General features: G+C 42.0%; 1 protein-coding gene across 18 annotated transcripts in view; it reads right to left on the reverse strand.

Annotated features, from left to right (window-relative positions):
- The window catches only part of adgrb3 (adhesion G protein-coupled receptor B3), an 838,641-nt gene that overhangs the window by 97,727 nt on the left and 713,396 nt on the right, over positions 1-27,518 (reverse strand). For 16 of the 18 annotated variants that reach the window (XM_072558131.1, XM_072558228.1, XM_072558104.1 and 13 more), the window contains 6 exons: positions 25,985-26,135; positions 25,691-25,760; positions 5,346-5,412; positions 2,248-2,333; positions 1,841-1,939; positions 1,318-1,489 (listed from right to left, as the gene is read on the reverse strand). In XM_072558131.1, coding sequence (XP_072414232.1) covers positions 1,318-1,489; positions 1,841-1,939; positions 2,248-2,333; positions 5,346-5,412; positions 25,691-25,760; positions 25,985-26,135 — 645 coding nt within the window. The remainder of the gene's footprint in view (positions 1-1,317; positions 1,490-1,840; positions 1,940-2,247; positions 2,334-5,345; positions 5,413-25,690; positions 25,761-25,984; positions 26,136-27,518) is intronic. The other 2 variants (XM_072558211.1, XM_072558114.1) reach the window with 1 other exon arrangement.

The raw sequence follows: 27,518 nt of genomic DNA on the forward strand, positions 1-27,518 counted from the left end.
TTGCGACTCTACTTTGCAGGAACTATGAACCTGCACTCCAAGGTCTCTTGTATTCCAGCCCTGCCTCAGCTCCTCTGTTGCTGAACAATCCTGCTCCTGGCTTTTATTGCCTTGAATGCTGACAGTGCCATTGTCCTAATGGTCAGCCTCTTGTATTCCACCCTTCAGAACATGAACTCAGCGTAAAGTTCTGCTATCTGCATCCTCATCCACAATACGTTAACTTCATCATCACCCTATGACCACATAGATTTTTAAAAATCTGGCATGGCAATTGGGTGTTGCTGGCAAGGCCAACATTTTTGCCCAGCCCTAGAGATCCTTGAACTGAGTGACCTTTTCAGAGGGCAGTTGAGAGTTAACCACATTGTTTTGGGTCTGGAGTCACATGTCAGCCACAACACGTAAGAAGAACAAGTTACCCTTCCTAAAGGGCATTAGTGAACAAGATGAGTATTTGCCATAACTGACATTGGTGCAGGGTGGTCATTAGGCTAGCTTTCTAACACCATATGTAGTTGAATACAAATTCCACCACTTGCCATGACCATTTGAACTATACTGCCACCCCTTTCAAATGAGTTTAATTGAGCCATTTTAATTCTGATGCAAAATCTTCTTGGGAGAGCTCCACCAATACCCTCTTCATGGTCATCAGGGCAAAGATCTAGGCATGGATAATATCCTGATTTCTGTCTAGGTCCCCAGTTGCTGTCTAATACCACTCCATGAGATGCAGTACAGATGCAGATATGAGCAATGCCATCTCTTTCTGTGCATTGCAATTCAAGCCCACGCTGTCACTTTTGGATGTGTCAGTATGCAGTTGGAAATAAGGAGCAATAGAGATAGATATTTCTAAAACATTGAGGGAATCTAAGAAATAGGAGCAGGAGAAGGTGATTTCCTACACAAGCCAGCTCTTCCATTCAATTATATCACAGCTGAACACTGGTAACTCTTTCATATTCTTTTCTTTTTTCTGTTATCCATGAATCCATGGTGGCTAAGCATTTGTTGCTCCCAGTCTTGAGTACACTTAATGTCCTTTACAGTATCACACCTCTAGGGTGCAGAATTCTGAAAATCACCATTCAGTGGGAAGTTCAGAAATGTGGTCCTGGCTGCCGTGCTGGTTGTAACATGAACAGGGCAAAGGGGAGAAGATGAGTCTTCAAAACAAATTGGACCAGGCCTCATTGCCCAGCTACTTTTTGTCTGCTGCTTACATGATGTGTATTCATCATTTTGAACATATTGGCCAAGGCAATACTACAGCTTGTTTAGAATGTTTGCATTATCTACCTGATTACTCACCTCTCTCCTAAGCACGCAGTGCACCATGACGATAACAAATCCCTGCAGTGAGTCAAAGACAGCGAAGAGGATCTGGAACAAGATGGAACGTTTGTCGGTCATTGCCAGGACTGCTGACATCCAGGTCAGAGCGAGAAGGGGCAGCACCACACAAGAACTCCACAGGGATGCCCTGCACATAAGAAGAACACTGGTCAGGATCCAAGCAAGGCAGACATTTCAAAAAGCTCAAGAGCGATGTCAGTTATACATTCAGGTGAAAATGTTAAATCGGTTTTTCCTCAGATGTCAATCTGTACTTTACTGGTATGTATATTTAAGCTATCTCTACAGACACCTTGTTATATATCTATCACCTTTTGAACAGTCATTTGAAATTAGAGTTTGCACATATCTCCATAAATTAAAATGCTATGATTACCATATAATTGACTATGTTTTGCGGGCAGTTTATAGTTATTAAGTATTAAAGTACATATATATTCATATATAGAGATACATATTTAAAATGCTTGAGACTAACATGGCATTACTGGCAGTGGTGGCTGACAAGGCTGTCGTTGAAACAACTCCGCACTTGGAACATTTGAGCGTCAGGCCGCTATGGGGCTCACTCATCTGACTGGAACCAAATAAAAATTCAACAAAAGAAAGGAAGAGAAAAATTGCAGCTTTAAAATAAAAGTTATTCAGCACCCTCAGGAAGTCAAAAAGAAAATAAGAGTAAGAGTTCTCCAATCATAAATATGGTAATTACATTACACCACACTAGTGAGAAAGCCATGCAGAATCTTGATCAATGTCAACACATTTAACTCAACAGCATGCAACACTATTTAACACAGGGTAATATTTCCTTTACCGTGTCACGGAGAAGCATTTCAAAGGAGCTTTTAAAATACAACAAATGATTCAGCGTTCACCACCTACCCTCCTCTATGTTTTAGCTTTTTATCTACGATCCCGTCTCTTGACACGAGTTTATTAAAAACTAAAATGCCGATCACCATGTTGACCTGTGAAAGAAGAAATGCTTTTTGTCATCTTTAATGCTGAACAGCGTTGTTCATTGCTTCAGATCCACGGCATCCTCGGTTTTCAGATTTTTATCTCAGTACAATCAAATATTATGACCTGTTTCAACCTACACTGGTAACTTGGGACTTTAATTCTGGTAGTTACTGAAAACAATCCCAACTGCAGGTAACACTGGAGCAGTGAACCTCTGTCAATACTGAATGTGAATCATTAGTCAGAGTTATGAATGTGAAGCATACAATTCTGCTTTCAAGGTTTCACTTTCAACTCTTTACTTCTTGGGTTTGTGAGCAATGCATTTAAAACCTAACTCTAACTGTCTCTTGAATTCATGTCAGGACTGGAACCACAGCAATTGTGTTACTCTCTCGGTTTCTTTGATCAGATTGAACCCATGCCATTGATTCCATTCTGGGTCCGATTCTGCACTCAGTGGTGCGGTTACAGCGTTCCGTAGTGACTTTGAAGACCTCTGTGGCCTGGACTTCCCTTTTCCCCTTAATTTGAATGCTGACAGGTCATTGGAATCTCTCAGCATTCATTAACAGTAATGTCAGGCCACCAATCAGAGTGAAGAATTTCTATAGACAGCAAACTTGGAAGTAAAATTTCTTCTTCATCAAGGACACACATAATAGACATTGAAATAACAATTATAGAGAAAAAAAAATAAACCTATAGAATTATATCACAAAGGAATCATTTAACATCATGAAAACATAAATGAAATTTCCAGGCCCAGAAAGGATCTGTAGCAATAATTACAACTTAGCATTCTGTTAAAAGCGCAGTTAGATTTCATTAAGAAAGAATAAATTTGTGGGGCAATTTCAGAAGCATTATAATATAAAAATTTTCATCAATTCTGTGGCTCTTAAGAATGGCGACCTGCCAGGGCTTGAACAGTGCCCTTTGAGCTTGGAGAAGCAGGGAATCACTGATACCAACTTCACAATATCTGCATTTAACTACACACGTGCAGCAGCTGGAAGATGCTGTCAGTTTCATAGAGTAATAATGCTGATCTTTCATTGGCAGCGCAACTATAAAATCCAGCCCCACTTTCAGCCCCAACATGATGATCACAAATGCTGTGACTGTTCAGGGTACAATCTCTGGCAACATACATTTATTTCACTGGAACCCCCAAAACCAAAATTCTACCACAGAGAAAAATCAATGCAGCAACACCAGGAGAACACAGTTTCAGAGTACATTCTCTAAGTCACACAACATACAGACTATGAGAAAGTGAGGACTGCAGATCTGGAGATCAGAGTCGAGACTGTGGTGCTGGAAAAGCACAGCAGGTCAGGCAGCATTCGAGAAGCAGGAGAATAGACGTTTCGGGCGTAAGCTCTTCATCAGGAATCTCCTCCTCCTTGGATGCTGTCTGACCTGCTGTGCTTTTCCAGCACCACACTCTCAATATATAGACTTTTACATAAAGGGATGCTCCTCCATTAGCTTTGGGTCAAATTCCTGGGATTGTCCACAAACCTTTGGTGTGACTGTTACACCTCCTTGTGAGTGAGCTCAGCCATCAGACTGTCAGCAAAGCTAGCTGGGCACTTAAAAGTAAACAACTATCAGGAGGCACTGTACAGTTGTGATGTGGAGTACAATGGTTTGAGAGGGACAGAGGTTTACACGGGATTTGAGGAAATGTTTTCACCCAAAGGATGATGTGTGTCTGGAACTTATTGCATGAAAGAGTGATAGAGGCAGGAACCTTTAAGATATTTAAGCATGATGGGCTATGGACCAAGTGGTAGGAAATGGGATTGGGTTAGATGGACATTTGACAATCGGTGTGGACACAATGAATGAGTCAAAGAGTCTCCTTCAGTGCTATAAAATCTGCATGAACTCTATGGATTTTATCCCTTTGACACATAAAATGAAATCCAACAAATGATATATACATGCATGCATCCCTCTGCCCAGAAAAAGGTTAACAGGCCATTTGAAATCAGACCCTGTGTATTAATACCATTGTATGGGCTCAGCAGCACAGAAACCAATGAAGAAGTCATGGCCATTAATGTCTTATCTTTCATGTATGCTTCTGGTGAGTCACCACTAAATGTACCCAGGATATTACAAGATACAGTATCCAGAGTGGATCCACATGAAAGCCACGGTACCTATACTCTCAGCCACAGAAACTCTGGTCACAAGCCTTCATTGTCTACTGTTTATATTCTGAGGAAGGACCTCTTTAACAAATCAAGACTCTTGTCACTGGAGGAGTCATCCTCCCTGTGTTCATGGCCAATACTATAAGGTCCCAACATGCAGAATGCACATTTTCCCCACTTCCCATCTTTCCTCCATCCATTTTCTTGCTTTTGATGGGTACCTATTCTAACTGGTGTTCCTGCATCAGTATTTCTATTTTAGGGCAGATGGAAATTCCACATCTGTTGCCCACAATATTTTGTAGTAGAGCTTAAAGTCTCTAATACATGCTTTCATAAAACCTCACACTGGGCATTGATAAGCTCTTCAGAGAATTCAGGGTTTGCATCTCCCAGATATTGGCATAAACGCACTTTATGCTCAGAGTGCTGCAAGTTTTTTGTGTGTGTACATGAGCATATGTGTGTGTGCGCATGCAGGAGGAGATGGGGAGAAATGACCCTGAAGGGTTCCTTTCCTAATCTTAGACACTTGTGTCAATGAAAGGAGTTTGTCACTACCTGTGAAACCAGTACTTGTCACAGTACCTCAAGTAGCTGGAGCACTGTATTCACATTCAGGGACTCAATGACTGGCTCAGTTCCTAAATGTGCTTGGTCCAGTGATTTTACATGATACCTCCTGCTCTGATCTAGTTAAAGTAAAAATCATACAGACTTACATGCACACACACAAGAAATCAATCACTTTATGGTAGACCAAGGCATACAATGACTGTATCATTTTATTGGGGTGTCAAATGGAATGTGCAATATTGGATGATGGCAATGCATGCAGATTTGTTTTACCAGAACAACAGCAGCTGCAGGTCCGACAAATGCATATAAAAGGCCTCCCTCTAGAGACAGCCAACAGCTGTGAACATAAAAAGAAATAACCAATGCATAGAAATTAGAAATGTACACTAAGTTAATGATCTGTAAACACTGATGTACAGACAGAATTTCAAACAGTGCATAACACTTCTGTTTCAAAGGAGGCCCATGTTTACACATCACTGGCCTTCATCAATAAGAAATGATACTGAAATGAGACTGAAATGAGAAAATCATTTAATAAGCCTAGTCCGGTCTGAACCCAGGTCAAAAGTCACTTTCCTTTTCACTTGTGGCTCAGAGAGAAAAGCCCTCACCCCTGAGTCAGAGGTTATGGATCAAAGTCCTACCCCACATGTTTGAACACACAATTCAGGCTGACACTTCAGTACAGTATGAAGGCAATATTGCACTAACAGAGGTGATGTCTTTCAAATGACACATTATCCAGAGTAATATTCAAAGAAGATGGATAGGAGATGGACCGGGTTCTCTCATGAACCTGTTCAATCAATACCATAAATGGTGATTTGACCATTTAATCTTTGTTGTTTGTGGGACCCTTCGATTAAACAGTGACTATTTGACAATGAAGCATTTTTCAAAGTGCTTTGGGACATCATGCTATCAAAAAATGCATTTAATGCAAGTTCTTTCATTGTTTCTTTCTTCCAAACATGGAGTTGTTAGGCTGGTTGAAAGGTGGAAATATCTGGAAAACACAACAGAATTTAGTAGGAGGGTCAGTCCACTACATTTGTCTGTTCTATGTATCACTTCAGGATATGTTACATTCGATAAATTTGTTTTATATTGAAGTATATGGTGGTGTCATATTAGTCCTGCAAGACTATGGCTCAACTGTGGGATTCTCATTTAAAGAGATCACACACTAACAATGTTTGGGAGGGATTTGGTAATAACAAGAAGACTTTGTTTTTGTAGAAACACTAAGATATCGATGTCTCCACTCATCCTACTGGGCTTGGACATCAAATTAGTATCGTTTTTATCATTTTCAGTTGAGGCAATTTTTTTTTTAAGTATTGTCTGGTACATTTCAACTACAGAACAATACTCTCAAAGACAGACCCTACAAGAGGCAGTTTCTGCACCATACTATTTACTGCGTGCTGCAAAGGATAGATTTTAAGAATTTCTGCTCTCAGTACAAACCAATGGCAGCTCAAATCAGGAATGGAGGGGTGAGGGGCAATGTTTCTATTCACAAGCCACAGTAACCTCTGCTAGAGACAAAAAAAAATGCAGATGCTGGAATCCAAAGTAGACAAGCAGGAGGCTGGAAGAACACAGCAAACCAGGCAGCATCAGGAGGTGGAGAAGTTGACATTTCGGATGCAACCCTTCTTCAGGGCAGTAACCTCTGCAGCCACCTATTCAGTGGCACTTTGGACATCTGAACCTGAATTTGCAATAAGCAAAGGTACTCTATACATAGAACAGTACAGCACAGAACAGGCCCTTCAGCCCACGATGTTGTGCCGACCATTGATCCTCATGTATGCACCCTCACATTTCTGTGACCATATGCATGTCCAGCAGTCTCTTAAATGTCCCCAATGACCTTGCTTCCACAACTGCTGCTGGCAGCGCATTCAATGCTCTCACAACTCTCTGTGTAAAGAACCCGTCTCTCACATCCCTTCTGTACTTTCCTCCAACCAGCTTAAAACCATGACGCCTCATGTTAGCCATTTCTGCCCTGGGAAATAGTCTCTGGCTATCGACTCTATCTATGCCTCTCTTTATCTTGTATACCTCAATTAGGTCCCCTCTCCTCCTCCTTTTCTCCAATGAAAAAAGTCCGAGCTCAGTCAACCTCTCTTCATAAGATAAGCCCTCCAGTCCAGGCAGTATCCTGGTAAACCTCCTCTGAACCCTCTCCAAAGCATCCACATCTTTCCTATAATAGGACGACCAGAACTGCATGCAGTATTCCAAGTGCGGTCTAACCAAAGTTTTATAGAGCTGCAACAAGATCTCACGACTCTTAAACTCAATCCCCCTGTTAATGAAAGCCAAAACACCACATGCTTTCTTAACAACCCTGTCCACTTGGGTGGCCATTTTAAGGGATCTATGTACCTGCACACCAAGATCCCACTGTTCCTCCGCACTGCCAAGAATCCTATCCTTAATCTTGTACTCAACTTTCAAATTCAACCTTTCAAATTGCATCACCTCGCATTTTTCCAGGTTGAACTCCATCTGCCACACAGTGAGTATTAAATCCTTAAAAGCAAAATCTCTAGCCCCTGAAAAAAATAGCTATTTCATTATGAAGTGCTGAGTGACATGTAATAATGCCATAATAATTCACATGGAAACCCAACATTAAGGACCTCTTGGTTTTTGTACTGGCTGCTTCATCAGAGTCAGGACATCTTTGCAAATCAAATCACACTCAATGCTTCATCCATTTATTAAACTTTTCCCACTGGAAGACAGAGGATGACATACCGACAAACAGACTTAAAGTCAAGCCCAGGTAGAAACAAACTGCTGTGTTGCATTCTCACAGAAAGTAGGAAAGTCTTATTGCAACTGTACAAGGTGCTGATGAGACCAAATCTGGAGTAATGTGAGCAATTTTGGTCCCCTTATTTCATTTCATTTCTTGCGGTTCAGAGAATGTTCACTAGGATGATCCTGGTTTGTCTTATGTGCGAAGGCTTCACAGGTTGGGATTCCACTCACTACAGCTCAGAAGAATTCCCATAGTGTCTAGGGATGTGTAGGTTAGGTGGATTAGCTATAGGGAATGCAAGGTTACAAGGGGCTGAGGTTCGGGTCGGATGCTCTTCGGAGAGTCACGTGGACTTGTTGGGCCAAATGGCCTGTTTCCACACTGTGGGGAATCTATTTTATTCTATTCATTAAGGTGGAGATAGATTCTCGATCAGTAAGGGAAACAAGGCTTACAGGGAAAATGCAAGAAAGCACATGAGGAATGTTGAATCGGCTGCGATCCCATTGATTAGTGGAGTAGACTCGAGGGCTTAGATTCTTAGGGTTAAAAGAATCAATACGTATGGAGAGAAAATGGGAAATTTTGATCAGCCATGAACATAGTGAATGGCAGAGCAGGCTGGAAGGGGCAAATTGCCTACTGCTGCTCCTAATTTTTATGTTTCTGAGTGTCTCCATGACACGTCAGATTCAGTTTGTGGAGACTTTCATCAAATTTTACAGCATTGAAGGAGGCCATTCAGCTCAACGTGCCTGTCTTGGCTCTCTTCAAGAGCTATCTAATCAGTTCTACTTTTCCTGCCCATTTCCTCTCATCATTTCAAGTATTTCCCTGATTCTCTTATTTCCCTGATTCTCTTATTTCCCTGATTCTCTTGTCGGTGAGCACTCATTTTTGCCTCCACTTCACTTTTGGGCAGTGTATTACAGATCATAAAAACTCAAAAGAAAAATGTTTCCTCATCTCTTAATTGGATCTCTTTTTGTCAACTATCTTGGATCTTTTGTCACCTGGTTAAAAAACCTTCGACCAGTAGAATCCATTTCATCCTGTCTGCTTTAGTTAATTATTTTATCCATTTGGTTTAGATTCAGTTTTTGTAGCGAACAAACTGTAGCCAAGAATACTTCAACTGTTTCTCAGTTCAGCCACAATGTATTACTGGAAAATATTTTAAACAATATGATATCAGACTGAAGAGCACATACAGCACAGAAACAGGCCGTTTGGCCCAACTTGGACATGGCACACTCAACTCCCTTCCCTCAACTCTGTCAACATAGCCTTCTAATTCTTTAACCCACATAGACTTATCCCATTTCCCATCTAAATTCACCTATGCTATTCTCTTCTGGCACTGAGTTCAACACTCTCACCGAAGTCCAAATGAAGACGTTTCTTCTGAACTCTCTATTCAAAAGCATGGTGGCTATCTTGTATTTCATGGTTTCTCGTTATGTTGTTGTTAACAACATGAATCTCCTGTTTTCCAGAGCAACAAAATCCAGAGTTGAGTGTTGGGACCCTGCAGAGGTCCTGAAGTGCACACATTGCCTGGGAAGTTGAAACTTCCGATGCAATGATGTGCATTGCCTAGATGTAGCACTGAGCGAAAATCTCCATCATTTAAAATACTGGACAAGACCCTAGGCTTTTTGAAGATCTAAAATACTGAACAAAATCCAGAGTTGAGGCTGCAACAAATGCACACAGAGCCAGAATGATTCCTATCTGGGGCTATTGTTCAACCTGCAATTCTAATTTACACCTGAACACTAAAAGAACAATCAAAAAAACCTCACACTCTGGACTGAACATAGAAAAATACAGCACAGAACAGGCCCTTTAGCCCACGATGGTGTGCCGATAATTAATCCTAATGTAAAATAAAATAACTTAACGTATGCATCTCTCAATTCACTGCTGTCCATGTGCATGTCCCGCAGTCACTTAAATGTTCCTAATGACTCTGCTTCCATCACCACCACTGGCAATGCATTCCATGCATTCACAACTCTCTGCATAAAGAACCTTCCTCTGACATCCTCCTATACCTTTCTCCTAAGATCTTAAAACTATGACCCCTCGTACTAGTCAATCCTGCTCTGGGGAGAGGTCCCTGGCTATTGACTCTATCTATTCCACTCATTATCTTGTATACCTCGTTCAGGTCTCCTCTCTTCCTCCTTCTCTCCAGAGAGAAAGGTGCGAGCTTAGTTAACCTCTCTTCATAAGGCATGCCCTCCAGTCTAGGGAACATCCTGGTAAACCTTCTTTGCACCCTCTCTAAAGCCTCTCTATCTTTCCTAATGTAGGGCGACCAGAACTGGACACAATACTGCAAGTGTGGTCTCACCAGGGATTTGTAGAGCTATATCAAAACCTCACGGCTCTTAAGCTTGATCCCCCTATTAGTGAAAGCCAAGACACCATATGCTTTTTTAACAACCATATCCATTTGGGTGGCAACTTTGAAGGATCTATCTACTTGAAGACCAAGATCCCTTTGTTCCTCCACACTGCCAAGATTCCTGTCTTTTATCCTATATTCAGCATTCATGTTCGACTTTCCAAAATGCATCACTTCGCATTTATCTGGGTTGAACTGCATTTGCCATTTCTCAGCCCAGCTCTGCATCCTGTCTATGTCACGCTGCAGCCTGCAATACCCCTCGATACGATCAATGGCACTTCCAATCTTTGTGTCATCTGCAAATTTACTAACCCACCCCTCAACCTCCTCATCCAAGTCATTTATAAAAACTACAAAGAGCAGAGGCCCAAGAACAGAGCCCTGCGGGACCCCACTCGACACTGACCTCCAGGCAGAATACTTTCCATCTACAACCACTCTCTGCCTCCTGTCAGCCAACCAATTCTGAATCTAGATAGCTAAATCTCCCTATATCCCACACTTCCTGACTTTATGAATAAGCCTACCATGGGGAACTCTATCAAATGCCTTGCTGACGTCCACATACAGCACATCCACTGCTCGACCTTCATCGACCTGACTCGTCACCTCCTCAAAGAACTCAATAAGATTTGTGAGGCAAAACCTGCCCCTCACAAAGCCATGCTGACTGCCTTTAATCATGTTATGCTTTGCCAAATAGTCATAAATCCTATTCCTCAGAATTCTTTCCAAATCCTTGCTAACCACAGATGCAACTGACTGGTCTGTCATTGCCAGGAATTTCCCTATTACCCTTCTTGAAAAGAGGAACAACATTCACCTCCTTCCAATCCTCCGGTATGACTCCTATGGAGAGTGAGGAGGCAAAGATCTTCGCCAGCAGCTTAGCAACCTCCTTTCTCTCTTCCCAGAACAGCCTAGGATAAATCTGGTCTGGCCCTGGGGACTTATAGATCTTAATGTTTGCCAAACTTTCCAGTACATCAACTTCATCAATCTTCATGAGGTCAAGCTTGTATCCCAGCTCCTCAAAGTTCTCATTCACAACAAGGTCCCTTTCCTGAGCGAAAACTGAAGCAAAGAACTCATTTAGGGCTTCTCCTACCTGCTCAGATTCTACACACAAGTTCCCTACGCTATCTCCGACCGGCTCTACCTTCTCCCTGATCATTCTCTTATTCCTCACGTATAACTGAAATGCCTTTGGGTTCTCCCTAATCCTTCCTGCAAGCCTTTTTTGTGCTCCCTCTTGGCTCTCCTCAGTCCATTTCTGAGCTCCTTTCTAGCAAGCCTGTAATTGTTTAAAGCTGTGTTAGATCCTTGCTTCCTCCACCTTATGTAAGCTGCCTTCTTCCTTTTGATGAAAAGCTCCTCTTTTCTAGTCATCCAAGGTTCCTTAATCTTACCCCTTCTTACCTGTCTCAGAGGAAACTAACTTTTACACCTTGGCTGTGCCAGCTCACACCGTATGGAGCCTCAGTGATATTGAGCATTCAAGTTCAATCAAAATGCATTCACGTGTACTGTCAACTATCAGGAAGCTAACTGACATCAGGGAACAAAAGAAATACAATGGCAACATAGATTTGCTGTCTAGATTATAGTGGTGCTGGAAAAGCATGGCAGGTCAGGCAGCATCTGAGGGGCAGGAAAATCGGCATTTCGGGCAAAAGCCCTTCATCATTCATTCCTGATGAAGGGCTTTTGCCTGAAACATCGATTTTCCTGCTCCTCAGATGCTGCCTGTCCTGCTGTGCTTTTCCAGCATTGTTCTAATCTAGACTCTCATTTCCAGCATCTGCAGTCCTCACTTTTAACATAGATTTGCTGTGGAGGAGCTGGTGTTGGACCGGGATGGACAAAGTTAAAAATCACACAACACCAGGTTATAGTCCAACAGGTTTATTTGGAAGCACTCGCTTTCGGAGTGCGAGTAAATGATGAATGAGCGGCACTCCGAAAGTGAATGCTTCCAAATAAACCTATTGGACTATAACCTGGTGTTGGATGATTTTAACATAAGTTTGAGGGGAGATAATAGGGCACAAGTCTGTATTACTACAACCCCTGATCTTACCTAAGGGAGAGCCTTTTTCAACAACAAGCTTCTGCACAAACAGATAACTTCAAGCAGCTGCATAAACAAGCAGCTTCAGAACCAAGATCCACAGAGGCTGAACAGAGAAGATGAATCGAGAAACCAAGCCAAGGGCATCATCACAACGAAGGACAGCTGAGAATGGGGAAGCCAATGACGGGCTATCCGAACAAGAGCTTCCAGACATGCGTCTGTTCTAAACCAACAGAACCTACAGCAAAACCTCAACAGGCAGTTGTACCTCAAAACTGTTTTTCCACCCAGGAGAAGGCGGGTTCTGATAGTGCAGGAACTGCAAGGTAGGAAGTCTGATTAAAGTTTTCCATTATTAAAACTGTTGTTTAGTTCTAATAATATTTAACCTGTATTTGATTTAAAAGTGTATTTAATTACTGTCAGCTATTTCAATGATTGTGTCAATTTCACTGTTTGTTACAATTGCCTTTATTTCTTGTATTATACCTATCTTTTGCCTTTCGTAAACACAGAAATTCTTTTGCCCTGAAACTCCAGTCCACTGCCTTTTTTACCTCACATTCCTAAATAAATCCAGTGTCAGAACCAGGGATCTGGGGGTGATTCAGACCACCTAAAAATCAGCAAATTACTGATTGCAGACCAGAACCTGAAGGTCTCTGACACTCAGTGTGAGGTATTGTCCAGCCAATCAGAATCAGCTTGCTCACCAATTGGTATTTTTCTCTCCTGTGGAATAAATTGTGCTCACTTGAAATTTGGCATTCTTCCATTTTGTCCTGATGACAAGAGCTTCTTTACTCCAATTTCATCCTTCTAGAAATAGAGTGTTTGATTTGCTTTACTTTAATGACCTTGTTATCTGGTGTTTCTTGTCCTTTTGTTATTTCAGGAATCTTTTCTACAGCAATGTCTTCCATTCCTCAGAAAATCACTACCAAGATGTGGATGTGAAGACCGGCAAAGATGGAAAGGAACAACTGCTTCTTACTGAGGCAACTGCTTCTTACTGAGGCAAAGATGGCAATGTCTCTCCATTAACTTCAGGACATGGGCATTTATTAGCTATGCCCTTTTACCTCATGCAACACTTTTAATAAAGATTTGCACTGGAAGTAAAATGCTGAGCTCATTGCATTTGAAGTCTTTACATATTTAATTGGAACTAATGAGATCAGGAGTTAACAACATCAGCAGCTTATCTTTTTTTAAAAAAATGTGCTTTTAAAAATAAGTTCAAAATGATCCAGCTTTCAGAAAACATGGTTTGTCAGATAAGGTTCTTTACAATGTCCAAACTGAGAAAATCCACCACCACAAGGCTTTAGTAAATCTATTTTTGATCACTAATCAGTTTTAGTCTTGTGATTTCATGTGCCTCATGATCAATTGTTTTTATTACACTCAGACCACTGCATCCATTTGGGTCAAAAATAACTATCCTAGTATTCAAATCCTATTTTTCTGCACTTAGCCTACATAGCCTTGCCATCACTATAAGGTTTTTTTGCCTCCACCACCCTGACAGGCAGTCATTTCCAGATTCCCACAAACTTCTGGGTGAAAAAGTTTTTCCTTACTTCTTCTTTAAACCTTCTGCCCTTTCCTATCCATTCCTCCTGTTCACTAATCCCTCCACCAACGGGAAATGTTCTTCCTGACTATCCTATCAATGCTCCCCATAATTTTATACATATCAATCATGTCCTGTCAGTCTCACATCCTTCAGGAAAACAACCTCAGTCTGTCCAATCTCTTCATAACTGAAGGTTTCCAGACCATGCACCATCCTGGTGAATCCCCTCTGCACCCTCTTCAATGCTGTCACACCCTTCATATAATGTTGATCCCCAAACTGCTCACAGTACACTAGCTGTGGCTAACCAATGTTCCAGTATTAATCTTCCTGTTATTAAACTCCATGCCTCAACTAGAAAAGGCAAGTATACCTTAAAACTTCATAGCCACTTTTTCACCTTAAGTGACCGGCGTACATGGATGCCAAGATCCTTCGTACTTCCTACAGTCCTACAGTTAATCAAGTATTTCCTTGACTTGTTTGTCCTGTCTAAGTGTACCACCTCACATTTATCTGGATTGAACTCTATTGGCCACAGATCAGTCCATCTGACTAGCCTGTTTATATTCTGCTACAAATAAAGGTTAGCTCCTAACTATTTAAATTACCATCAATTTTCATACCATCTGTAAACACACAAATCAACCCTCTTACATTCAAGTCTAAATGATTTTTTTTTAGATTAGATTAGATTCCATACAGTGTGGAAACAGGCCCTTCGGCCCAACAAGTCCACACCAACTCTCTGAAGAGCAACCCACCCAGACCCATTCCCCTACATTATTAGATTAGATTCCCTACAGTACGGAAACAGGCCCTTCGATGTTTACTGATGTTTACTGGTGTTTAGCTACACTGTTGAGATCATCTTCAACTTTGCTCTTCTCACCTTTTGTACAGGGCACTGGGCTGTTGTGATAAGAACAGTTCCGGTTTAAAAAATCAGCAAAAGCCCAAAAGAACTGCGAACATTAGAAATCAGAAACAAAAACAAAAGCTGCTGGAGAAACTCAGCAGGTCAGGCAGCATCTGCAGAAGGAATTCAGAGCTAACGTTTCGGATCCAGCAATAAGGAAGGGCCACTTTATCCAAAACATTTAACACCGATTTCTCTCCACAGTTGCTGCCAGACATGCTGAGCGTTTCCGGCAATTTAGGCTTTGGTCCTGGTTCAAACACAGTTGTAAGTGTGCACACAAACTATTCCAGGCTTATATGAAGTAACATTTAAAGAGGCACAAGGTGACTTTGGATCTGTGGAGCTTTTCTAAGGGCCCACAGCGTTAGAGAGGATCTTCGCATCTAGATTAAAATATCAAGTCAGAGGATGGAATCAAACCCTTCAGTCCATAAGACACAGCAGCAGAAGTTAAGCCATTCAGACCATCAGGTCTGCTCCACCGTTCAATCATAGCTGATAAGTTTCTCAACCCCATTCTCCTCATAACCTTTGTTACTAAAGAGCCTCAGTCTGAAACATACTCAATGACTTGGTCTCCACCAGCTTCTGTGGCAATGAATGGATAGTCCAAACCTTCCACGCCAATCAAGTTTTCCAAACTAAACTAATCTGATTTCCCTGTTTTTGGTTCACATCCCTCTAAACCCTCCCTCCTTCGATTTACATGAAGCACAAAGTGTAAGAGCCCCAACTCTGACCCTGTGGAACCCTACTGGACAGAAAACATCTCGTCAGAAAAACAACTCGCAACCATCACCCTCTGCTTCCTGCTACTCAGCCAATTGTGGACTCAATTTGTCAAATTTCCTTGAACCTTATTGGCTCCTACCTTTTTACCAGTCTCCCATGCAGCATCCATGTAAAGCTTTGCTGAAGTGCAAGAAGTCTACACTAAAGGCACTGCCCTCACCTACACAACTGGTCACCTCTTTAAAAATTCAACCAAGAGGTAGAATTTCTTCCCTCAGCAGATTGAGTGTCTTTGGAACTTCTTGCCATATTGAGCTATGGGTGGAAAGTCCATGTGTGTATTTTAAGGCTGAGACAGATAAATTCTTGATCAGTAGGTGATCTAAGGATTCCAGGGAAGCGCAGCTAAGAGGACGTGAGGAATATTAGATCAAACATGATTCCACTGAATGGTGAGCAGGCTTAAGCTGCAAAACAGCCTATGCTTGTTCCAATTCCTTATGGTCTTAAGCTGGTTAGACATGACTTCCACTTAACACAATCATGCTGACTGATCTTGATTAATGCTTAAAAACGTGTTGCTGGAAAAGCGCAGCAGGTCAGGCAGCATCAAAGGAGCAGGAGAATTGACGTTTCGGGCATATAGATTCCTGAAGAAGGGCTTATGCCCGAAACATCAATTCTCCTGCTTCTTTGATGCTGCATGACCTGCTGCGCTTTTCCAGCAACACATTTTTAGGCTCTGATCTCCAGCATCTGCAGTCCTCACTTTCTCCAAGTTGATCTTGATTAATCCCTGCCTTGACAAATGAGATTGCCTCTGTGTCTCAGAATTGCTTCCAATACTTTGGCCACCAGCTCGGATTGACTGATTGAACTGTATTTTCTAAATTAGCTCAGGAATGGAAATCAAACTACACTTGTTTGGGGGCTGATGTGAGATTTGGCAGTGTGAACAAGTTGAGTGCTGAAGAGCACAATGGCGGGTTTCATCGAATCTTGTTTGTATTCATTACTTGAATATAAAAAATTAGCACACAACAATCAAAATATACAGATTCATAACAAATTCAAGAGGGGTAATTGACTCAAAAATGTGGACATACTAAGGTTGTTTTCATTAGGGGAGAGGAGTTTGAGGGGACTGATTAAGATGTATAAAATCATGAGGGGTGTTGAGAAGGTTGCCAGGAAGGAAGGGTTCCTGTTGGAGCGATCAGTGACCCAGCTAACTCATTCTCACATACTAATGGTCCTATTATAAGCTTTTCTTTCTCACTGGCTCACCATTATCCATCCCTTCATCTGCCCAACTGCTATTGTCTCTCTCTGAACGTCATCTTCACATATAACTTCTCCTTGACCCATCCCCTACCTCTACCCCTATCTTCAGCATATCTACCACCTTTCTGTAGCTGCAATTAGTTCTGAAGAAGGGTTGCATTTGAAAGACTGACTCTGCTTTCTCTCCACTGATGATGCCAGACCTGCTGGGTTTCTCCAGAAATGTATGTTTTGGTTTCAGATTTTCAAAACCAGCAGTTGTGGTTTATTTGTTTGGCCTGGAGTTTCCTGCTTCATCTCTTGCTCCCTCCTTGATAATGGTAACACATTGGTATTTGACTTGTTATTCAAGAATGCTAATTAACTGTTCATCTATCCATTTGTCCTGGTAAATAGAAATGGAAAAGCCATAGTTAATGATTTAACCACCTACGCAACAGAATTAAGGTTGCTGCAGTAAGGAATCAGCTCGACTTACAACTTTGCAGAAAATAGCTAACTCCACTTTCAACAGTATAAAAATGCCTCCAATCTGTCTTTATTTGTGGGAAGGCACAGGAGAAACATTCTTTCATGTCTGCATTTCATCTGATTTTTTTCAGCTGGCTCTGAATTTTTAGGTATTTGTTTTGATCATGCCACATTTTCTGGAAGAACCTCTAATGTGTCTGGGCTATGGTTATCTTCACATCCAATTTTTTTCTCTCAATATGCGATCTTCCATATTCTTTAGGTATTAAGTTACATCTGCCATCGCTGTTTCATTTCATGATTTATCTAAAACCTTTCTATTTCTCAAATTCCGATGAAACAATCAGATTTCTGTTGATACACAGCAAATAGGCCATTCAACCTCTCGACTTGCTCTACCATCTCCCTCAATGCCATTTTCCTGCATTACTCCCTTGTCTTTGGTATCTTCAGTGTCTAGAAATCTATTAATTTCTGACTTGAACATATTCAATGCCTTGTACTTTCACAGCCGCTTGGTTAGAGAATTTTGAAGTGCCCCACCCTTTGAGTGAAGGTATTGTTTATCTCAGCCCTATGTAATTTCTGAGCCGACTGCTTCCCTTTAATTCATTATGCAACTGTAAATTTTGATCATTGTGTGCTAGTTCTTTACGTAAAAGTTACGAACAGAGACTAGATTCCATGAAGCCCAACATTATACTCTCAAGCACTCAACTTGTCACACTGTCAAATCTTACATCATTCCTCTAACAAGTGCCCTTTGATTTCCATCCCCAGCTAATTTGTAACATGGTGCAAATTTTTAACTTATCCTCCCCACTGATTTCTGTTTCAGGAGAAAGCCTCCACCTTTAGTTAAGTCTTATTTAAATTCAAGAAGTTTGGTTAACCTGCACCTGGAATACTATGTGCATTTTAGTCTCTTCATCTCAGGTAGAATATTATTGCCATATAGGAAATGCAATGAAGTATCACAAGACGTGTTCCTTGGATGGCAGAACTGTTCTACGAAGAGAGATTGGGCAAACTGGGCCTGCATTCACATGACTTTTTAAGAATGAGAGGTGATCTAATTGAAACTTACAAAATACTGAAAAGGATAGACAAGGTAAATGCAGGTAACATGCTTTCCCTGGTTAGGGAATCCAGAACCAGGAGGCACAATTTAAAAGTAAGGAGCATGCCATTTAGGACTGAGATGGAAAGAGTTTTATTTTACTCAGAGGTTGGTGTCTCATTGAAATACTCTGTTCCGGAGGGCATAGAGGCTTAGTCTTTGAGTATATTTATAGTAGAAATTGATAAGATTTCTGATTACCAATGGCATAAAGAGAATGTGCATAAAAGTCATTTGATCAGCTATGCTCATATTTAAAGAACAGAAAGGGCTCGAAGGGCTAAATGGCCATCACCTGTTCTTAAGTTCCTAACTAATGGATCTACATCTGAAGCACGGAAACCAGTAAGGTTACCGACCAGGGGCTGGGAAGTGGGATTGGAATGGGAGGCTAGTTTAACCAGCCAGTGCAGACACAATGGGGTGAATTTCTGTGTTGTAAAATTTTCACAGTTTGAAATGTTTTTCATAAATCCCATTATACCAGCACATGTGGATTGCCACTGTCAACCTGGGTATCATCTGCTCAGCAAAGTCAAACTGCTGGGCTGTGATGATATAAATAATCCTCCTTTGCAATTGATAATAAACGTCAGTATATGATCAGTTGTTAGCTTGACAAAACGGATTCCATAATTTGCAAATTAGATTGCATTCTGTTGTTCTCAGTGACTTGTTCCTGATCAATTAAGACTTCCCACTAACTCCCTAATGTCAAACGCCAGCATTATTTAGTTTTGAAAAACTGAAAGAACTGTGGATGCTGTAAATCAGAAACAAAAACAGAAGTTGATGGAAAAGCTCAGCAAATCTGGCAGCTTCTGTGAAGAAATATCAAAGTTAATGTTTCAGGTCTGGTGACTCATCCTCTTCCCCTTATTAGTTCATGGGATTTCTGGTTGGGCCAGTCCTTATTACCCATCCCTAATTGTCCTGGGGAACATGGTGATGAACTGTTTTCTTGAACTACTATATCCTTGAGGAAACTAGCCCTACAACACTGTTATGGAGGGAGTTCCAGGATTTTGACTAGGTGACACTGCAGGATCTGCAATGTACTTCCAAGTTAGGTTGGTGTGTGGCTTAGAGGTGAACGTGCAGGTAATGGTGTTCTGAATCATCTGGCGCCTCTGTCTTTCTCAGTGATGGAGTCATAGGTTTGAACGGAGCTGTCAAAGGAGCTTTTATGTCCTTCTGCAATGCATCTTGTTGATGGTGCAGACTACTGGAAAGGGAAATAATACTAAAGATGGTGGACGCGACGCTAATCAAGTGAATGCTTTGGATGGCATCAAGCCTCTTGAGTACTGTTGAAGCTGCAATCATCTAGGCAAGTGGAAAGTATTCCACCACACACCTGACTTTTTTTTTAGATTAGATTACTTACAGTGTGAAAACAGGCCCTTCGGCCCAACAAGTCCACACCGACCCACTGAAGCGCAACCCACCCAGACCCATTCCCCCACATTTACCCCTTCACCTAACTCTATGGGCAATTTAGCATGGCCAATTCACCTAACCTGCACATTTTTGGACCATGGGAGGAAACCGGAGCACCCAGAGAACGTGCAAACTCCATACAGTTGCCTGAGGTAGGAATTGAACCCGGGTCTCTGGCGCTGAGAGGCAGCACTGCTTTCCACTGTGCCACCATTCAGACTTGTACCTTATAGATAGTGGACAGTCTTTGGAGAGTCAGGAGATGAATTACTCACCGCAAGATTCCTACCTGCTGACCAGCTCTTGTAGCCACAGTATCTATGTTATTTTCTGGTCAATGGTAGCCTCTGGGGTTGATACTGGGGTGATGGTAATGCCATTGACTGTCAAGGAGTGATGCTTAGACTGGGTCTTATTGAGATGGTCACTGCCTGGCATTTGTGTCATGCGAATGTTAGTTGTCACCCCAAACCTGGACATTGTCCAAGTCCTGCTCATATGCCATTAAAAGTTTCAATCCTAATGTCCCTTCAAAAGTAATGAATTATTTGGAGATGCAACAGCTGGTATGAAGCTAAGTGATATAGGGGAAATGGTTTTTTGGTTAAAGGTTGTGGAACAAATTATTATTGAATACCACTGAAGCAGAATAACTCAAGATGGAACACAATGGAAGAGTAGATTTTCAGATGTATATTCATGCTAATTCCAGGATTTGGCTATCCTATTGGGAAGCATGTTGTAGAGTCATAGAGATGTTCAGCACGGTCCAACTCATCCATGCCGATCAGTTATCCCAACTTACCCAGTCCCATTTGCAGCACTTGGCCCATATCCCTCTCAACCCTCCCTATTTATATACCCATCCAGATGCCTTTTAAATGCTGTATTTGTACCAACCTCCACCACTTCCTCTCGCAGCTGATTCCATACATGCACCACCCTCTGCATGAAAAGCTCCCCCCTTTTTATATCTTTTCCCTCTCAGCCTGAACCTCTAGTTCCGGACCACCCCTGCCTCCCCAGGAAAAAGACCTTGTCTGTTTCAGCATCTCCCTATAGCTCACATTCTCCAAATCTGGCAACACCCTTGTAAATCTTTTCTGAACCTTTTTAAGTTTCACAACACCCTTCCGATAGGAAGGAGAACAGCTCAGGATATTATTGCCAAGTAACTGTTGAACACTAGTCTCTGCTTTCTGGTGAGTATCAGGTTGCTCATTTTGTCCAAACAAAATCTTTAATTTTAAATTAAGTAATTAACAGAAGGAAGCAAGACTGTGGCTGACTCAGGAAAATTCAATTACTGACTTAGTGCAATTAAATGTTTTCTGATTTACTAAACTTGGCTAAATCCTTTCCTTTTTATGAGTGGACAAAAGTTGCTGGGAGAATGCAGAAACCATTAGTGATTGAGAGATGATCACAGTGATTTGTCAGCAAAGGTTAAAGTGGGCAGGGGAACAGAATGGAGTGACTACAGGCTAAAAGGGAGCAGGTTAAAAGAAAAATGATGAACACCAGAAAACAGAAAGAAAAGAGAATTCAGGAAACAACAGACAATATTATTTTTCCCATTAGATGCTGTCTTCATTGCTGTTCATCTCTAGAAACATCTTTCTTCAATTCCACTTTGAAGATGCAGGGAGTTGAAGATCTGCAGTCTTGTGGTGTGTCCACCCTTGACAGATTTTTAATCCTTAAAGGACTTTAGAGTCACGGGAAAAGGCAGCAACGTAGAACTGAGGATAATTAAATTAGCTATTGAATGCTGAAGCATATCTAAAGAACCAAATGGCCTGCTTCTGCTCATATGTCTTCGGGTTTTCAGCCCATTAAGCCTCTCATCATTCAATATGATCTTCATTGATCTTCTATCTCAATATCATACACCTTTGCCCTTGATGCTTCCAGCCTCTAGAAATCCATCTATTCATTTTCAAACATTTTCAGTGACTTTGTCTTCACAGCTTTATGTGGCAGAGAATTCCAAATCTTCAACACATTCTGACTGTAAAACATTCTCCTCATCAAAGTGTGAAATGGCCTACTCCGTTTCCTCAAACTGTGACATTGCTGTGGACACACAGCCAAAGAAAACGTCATCCCTGATTTTAGTCTGTCCAACCTGTTTAGAGTTTAATTTGTTTTAATGAGACCCCCTTTCATTCTCTGAACTCCAGTGAGTACAGGCCCTGTTGATGGAATCTCTCCTCTTATGTCAAAACTGCAAACCAGGAATCAGTCTAGATTTTGCCAGGTTCTAGAGTCAAATTATCTATCAGCAAAGATCTTTGCCTGGTTTAGCAAAGGTTGGGAGGAGGAGAGCGGTGGAATTTCCAGTTGTAACAGCCTGGTCCTGGATTTCCCAGTGGGTGCCATATTTCATTTCAGTGAAGCCTGTCTTATGCTGTGTTCAACATCCCATGGCCAAGGGCTGAATGAACTCAGCCTGTGAGTCTCTGTCTTGGCTACACCCCTGCTGTCTCAACTTTGTCAGCAGAGGAGTCTCTGACCTTTACATCGCCCTTGACAGTTAGACATGGAAAGGCTGTTATCCTCGAACTCAGGAATATAAATTCAGGGAGGGATGCAGCCTCAGGATAGGGGCCCAATCATCTCTGGTTGATATGAGGAGTACATATTCATTTGTGAACTTTGGAATTCTCCAACCCAGAAGGCTGTGGATTCTCCATCACTGAAGATATTTTAAGGCAAGATTTCTATCTTCACTGGGAATTGAGTGATATTGGGGAGTTGCCAGGAAAGTGACATTGAACCGCAGAATCAGCTATGATTGCATTGAATAGTGGGGCAAGCTCAATGGAGCCCATGTCCTGCTCATAATTGTTATATTCTTATGAACTCCATGTAGGGCTGAAAACTGATGTATTACATTCATTTCTCAGTCCAACTTCAGGTTCTTCAGTCAGGCTTACAGCAGGATTGTTACCAGGGAGGTGGAGTGGGGGGGGTGGGAGAGGAGGAGGAGGAAGATGTCGATGTTGGTCTCTGGTTATCACAGTTATCAGCATCAAGAGCATGACTTTTTGGCAAATACCCACATGCATAAAACAAGGGATAAAGAGGTTAAGAAAAATGCAAAGGAGAGAATTATCCACAAGATGCAATGCAAATTTACTAGTCATAGTGATTACAATTACTCAACACCATCTACAGTCACAAAGGAACTAAAATGCTAAACTGAGCAAAATGTTCATACCATGAGAACTATTTCAGCCACACTCCAGATGTACTATTGAAATTTAGTTTGTAGGTAGAAGTGTTCAAACTACAGAAATGTTTAAATCTTGGTTACAATGGTGGCGTAGGAAACCAGGTAAAAACAATGACTGCAGATGCTGGAAACCAGATTCTGGATTAGTGGTGCTGGAAGAGCACAGCAGTTCAGGCAGCATCCAAGTAGCTTCGAAATCGACGTTTCGGGCAAAAGCTGATGAAGGGCTTTTGCCCGAAACGTCGATTTTGAAGCTACTTGGATGCTGCCTGAACTGCTGTGCTCTTCCAGCACCACTAATCCAGCGCAGGAAACCACATGCAGCCATGTATGCCGAACCCTGTGGGTTGTCAGTGATTCTTTGTTTATTTTGAAGCAGTGCCTGGGACTCATTCAGTGAAAGCTTTTGGGCTGTAATCAGAGGGTGATGCATGTAAAATGGGGATCGGCCCTTCTACTGGATCACTTCTGATAAAGGAAGGTGTAACCTGCTCTAAGGAGATCACCAGCCACTTACAACATACTCATGTTAATCTGGAGTCATTTTTTGTGTGAAAAATTAATCAAATTATCTCATAATTCAGATGAAAGAGTATTTTATTTAAGGCAGTATGTAAATATATTGGAGGCACTTCAGGAGAAAGGATTCTGAGAGGTCTTCACTGGTGGATATGAATAGCATGTTTGCTCTTATGGGAGAATCTCGAACTAAAGATCATTGTTTAAAAATGAGATGTCATCCATTTAAAACAGAATTGTGGAACATTTCTGTTGTCAGTTTTGAGTGTCTTTGGAACCTTCTTGAAAAGGCAAAAGGTAGATACTTATTTTGCAAAGTGGAGTGAAAGATTATCACGGTAGGAAGGAATGTGGAGTTGAAGTTACAATTGCATCGTCCATGAGCAGGATTGAAGGGCTCATTGGCCTATTCCTGCACCTTGCTTATACGTTCATATTACCCAACGTAACTAAAGCATCAAGGCTAAAAGTAAGTTCCCCATTTCCATCCCTCACAAAGACTTTGAATTCAAAGGAGTAGACAAAAGCAACAGCTCCAACAAATTAAACCATATGCTTCAGTTATTGTCACTGGGGATTTATTTCAAAACATTTCTTGAAGGTTAAAAATCACACAACACCAGGTTATAGTCCAACAGGTTTAATTGGAAGCACACTAGCTTTCGGAGCGACGCTCCTTCAATCACCTGATGAAGGAGTGTCGCTCCGAAAGCTAGTGTGCTTCCAATTAAACCTGTTGGACTATAACCTGGTGTTGTGTGATTTTTAACTTTGTACACCCCAGTCCATCACCGGCATCTCCAAATCATGACTACTTTCTTGAAGGTGAACAACAAAATTGTATGTGACATAACCATTTAGTATTTCTCCTTGATGCACAGCCTAAATTCACAGCCCACAAATAACTAATTGTTAAAGCCCATTCAGCCCAACCAATGCCTTGGACAGAATTTTACCTTTCAAATTAGGTCCCCAAACACGGGTCAAGTAAGATCCTAACCTTGCACTGCTTCATATTCTAGAAGGAAGAACCAGTAAAACTGACGAATGAGACACACTGGTCTGAAACACCTTGTATACCTCACTTCTAAGTATTTACTTTTAAGTATTTACTTCTAAGTATTTTGGGATGGGAGAAATTTTCTCCAAATTGGTCAATGATTGCCTAGAGGGTAGCCTGGCATCCCCATTATGATCGCAGATGGGCTCTGAAAGTTGGAGGGCCGAGCAGACCAGGAAACAATGTCTCCATCTTGAGGCCACCTTCTTGGCGCCCTGCAAAACCCTAAAGGAAAAGTGTCTGCAGCTACAACGGTGTCATTATGTGGGTTGGGTGTCATGGTAGTAATCAGAAGTTGGGAATGGCCTCTAAGTCTGTGTGTTGGGCTACAGCCTTACTCTGTGGTCTGCTGTCAGGAGACAAACTCGACAGCTCGTATCAGCCTGTGTCAAAAGCTATTTTACTCCTATTAATTGCCTATCAACTGCCTTCTATTTAACTGTGCAGTGATGTTTCCATAGTCATAGTTTCCTAGTGGGCATAAGTATTTGGGATTGACAGCTTTTTTTTTGGTCTATCGGAACATTGGGCCAATAGTGGGAAGGAACCCTTCAGTTGCACACTCTCATTACTGAACTCGAGGGCAGATATGAAGGGACTATCATGGATGGCGTAGGGTTAAGGTCAAAGGTAGATGGTCTTAAAACTCAATAGTTTGATTTGACTATTTCAATTAATCATAGAATTGCTATCTGCAGCATTGAAACCCACCATTTTTTAAAAATTCTCATTGACAAAACGTCTTTCCAAATATTGGAACCCATATGACAAGGTCAGGAGACAACCTTCTCCACAACCCAGGAGGCATACTTGGTTGCACAGTGAACAATTCTAAATGTGCAAATGTTCTTGAGAGGTGCATTCCTGAGAGGGGCAGAAATTCCTACCGCTTTCATTCCCCACCCCGCTGAAATTCTCATGGAGGTTGTCAATTAGATGCTATTTCAGTAAAGCAAAACTTTTGAAGTGACTTACTAGTTTGATGTACCATATCCTTTAGCCTTTGTAAATCCCATAGATATTGCCACCACCAATGCCGGTAACCCTGAAGAAATAGATTGTTATTTGATAAGAAAATTGGACAGGAATAGAAGTGCTTTTCCACTGTAAGGACAAATACATCAATTATGTGTCAAAATATTTATGAAGCATTAATGTTTATTTGAGTATATTATATAAGGGGTAGAAGAAGGAATTTTCTTTTGTTATAACATGTTTCTTATAGAATAATTTACAGCAATGAAAACTGGATACACTTGTGATGCTTACCCCAGCCAAGGCATAGAAAACGTTTGCGGATGAGCCTTGTTCTAATCTTCCCTGTAACGGCCATGTATGACTGCCAAGCTTCCGTCAAAACCCAGCAAAAAGAAGCCAGAAAGAAGAAATGGAGAAAGGCAGTCGTCATTGTACAAACACCCTGTGCATACAAAAGAGACAGAAATATTTAATTTTGAATGGCATGGATCAATGTGAAAATGCTGAGAAGGAAATCTAGCCCTGTTTTAAAGAGTTCATGGATACCCACAGGGCCCTTATTTTGACCTGTTTCAGCCTGTGGAGTCAGGCTCCAGGCTTCGATCTGCACAACTGACTTTTGAATAGGTTGCATGACAGGGCTGCTGTTTGCAAAACACCACCTCCATACCCCAACCATAAAACTTCAGCCAAGCTTTAGGTAGAGAGGAAAGAATGGAGGAGTTCAAAATTTTATTTTAATGTTGTTTCCAATGAAAAAGCTGAGACTTGCAAAACGCTATGGTATCAGAATCGACGTTTCGGGCATAAGCCCTTCTTCAGGAATGAGGAGGGTGTGCCAAGCAGGCTAAGATAAAAGGGAGGGAGGAGGGACTTGGGGGAGGGGCGTCGGGAATGCGATAGGTGGAAGGAGGTTAAGGTGAGGGTGATAGGCCGGAGAGGGGGTGGGGGCAGAGAGGTCGAGAAGATGATTGCAGGTCAAGAAGGCGGTGCTGAGTCCGAGGGTTGGGACTGAGATAATGTGGGGGGAGGGGAAATGAGGAAGCTGGAGAAATCTGCATTCATCCCTTGTGGTTGGAGGGTTCCGAGACAGAAGATGAGCCGCTCCTCCTGCAGGTGGCGTGTGCCATGGTCTGGCGATGGAGGCGGCCAAGGACCTGCATGTCCTTGGTGGAGTGGGAGGGGGAGTTAAAGTGTTCAGTCACGGGGCGGTTGGGTTGGCTTGTGCAGGTGTCCCAGAGGTGTTCTCTGAAACGTCCCGCAAGTAGGCGGCCTGTCTCTCCAATGTATAGGAGGCCACATCGGGTGCAACGGATGCAATAGAAGATGTGTGTGGAGGTGCAGGTGAATTTGTGACGGATATGGAAGTATCCCTTGGGGCCTTGGAGGAAAGTAAGGGGGGGGAGGTGTGGGCGCAAGTTTTGCATTTCTTGCGGTTGCAGGGGAAGGTGCCGGGAGTGGAGGTTGGGTTGGTGGGGGGTGTGGACCTGACAAGGGAGTCACGGAGGGAGTGGTCTTTCCGGAACACTGATAGGGGAGGGGAGGGAAATAGATGGGGTCTGTTTGGAGATGGTGGAAATGATGAAGGATGATACGATGATACTCCCGGCACCTTCCCCTGCAACCGCAAGAAATGCAAAACTTGCACCCACACCTCCCCCCTTACTTCCCTCCAAGGCCCCAAGGGATCCTTCCATATCCGTCACAAATTCACCTGCACCTCCACACACATCATTTACTGCATCCGCTGCACCCGATGTGGCCTCATCTACATTGGGGAGACAGGCCACCTACCTGCGGAACGTTTCAGAGAGCACCTCTGGGA

The sequence above is a fragment of the Chiloscyllium punctatum genome, chromosome 3 (genome assembly GCF_047496795.1).
Source record: "Chiloscyllium punctatum isolate Juve2018m chromosome 3, sChiPun1.3, whole genome shotgun sequence".
In the NCBI taxonomy this organism is placed as follows: Eukaryota; Metazoa; Chordata; class Chondrichthyes; order Orectolobiformes; family Hemiscylliidae; genus Chiloscyllium; species Chiloscyllium punctatum.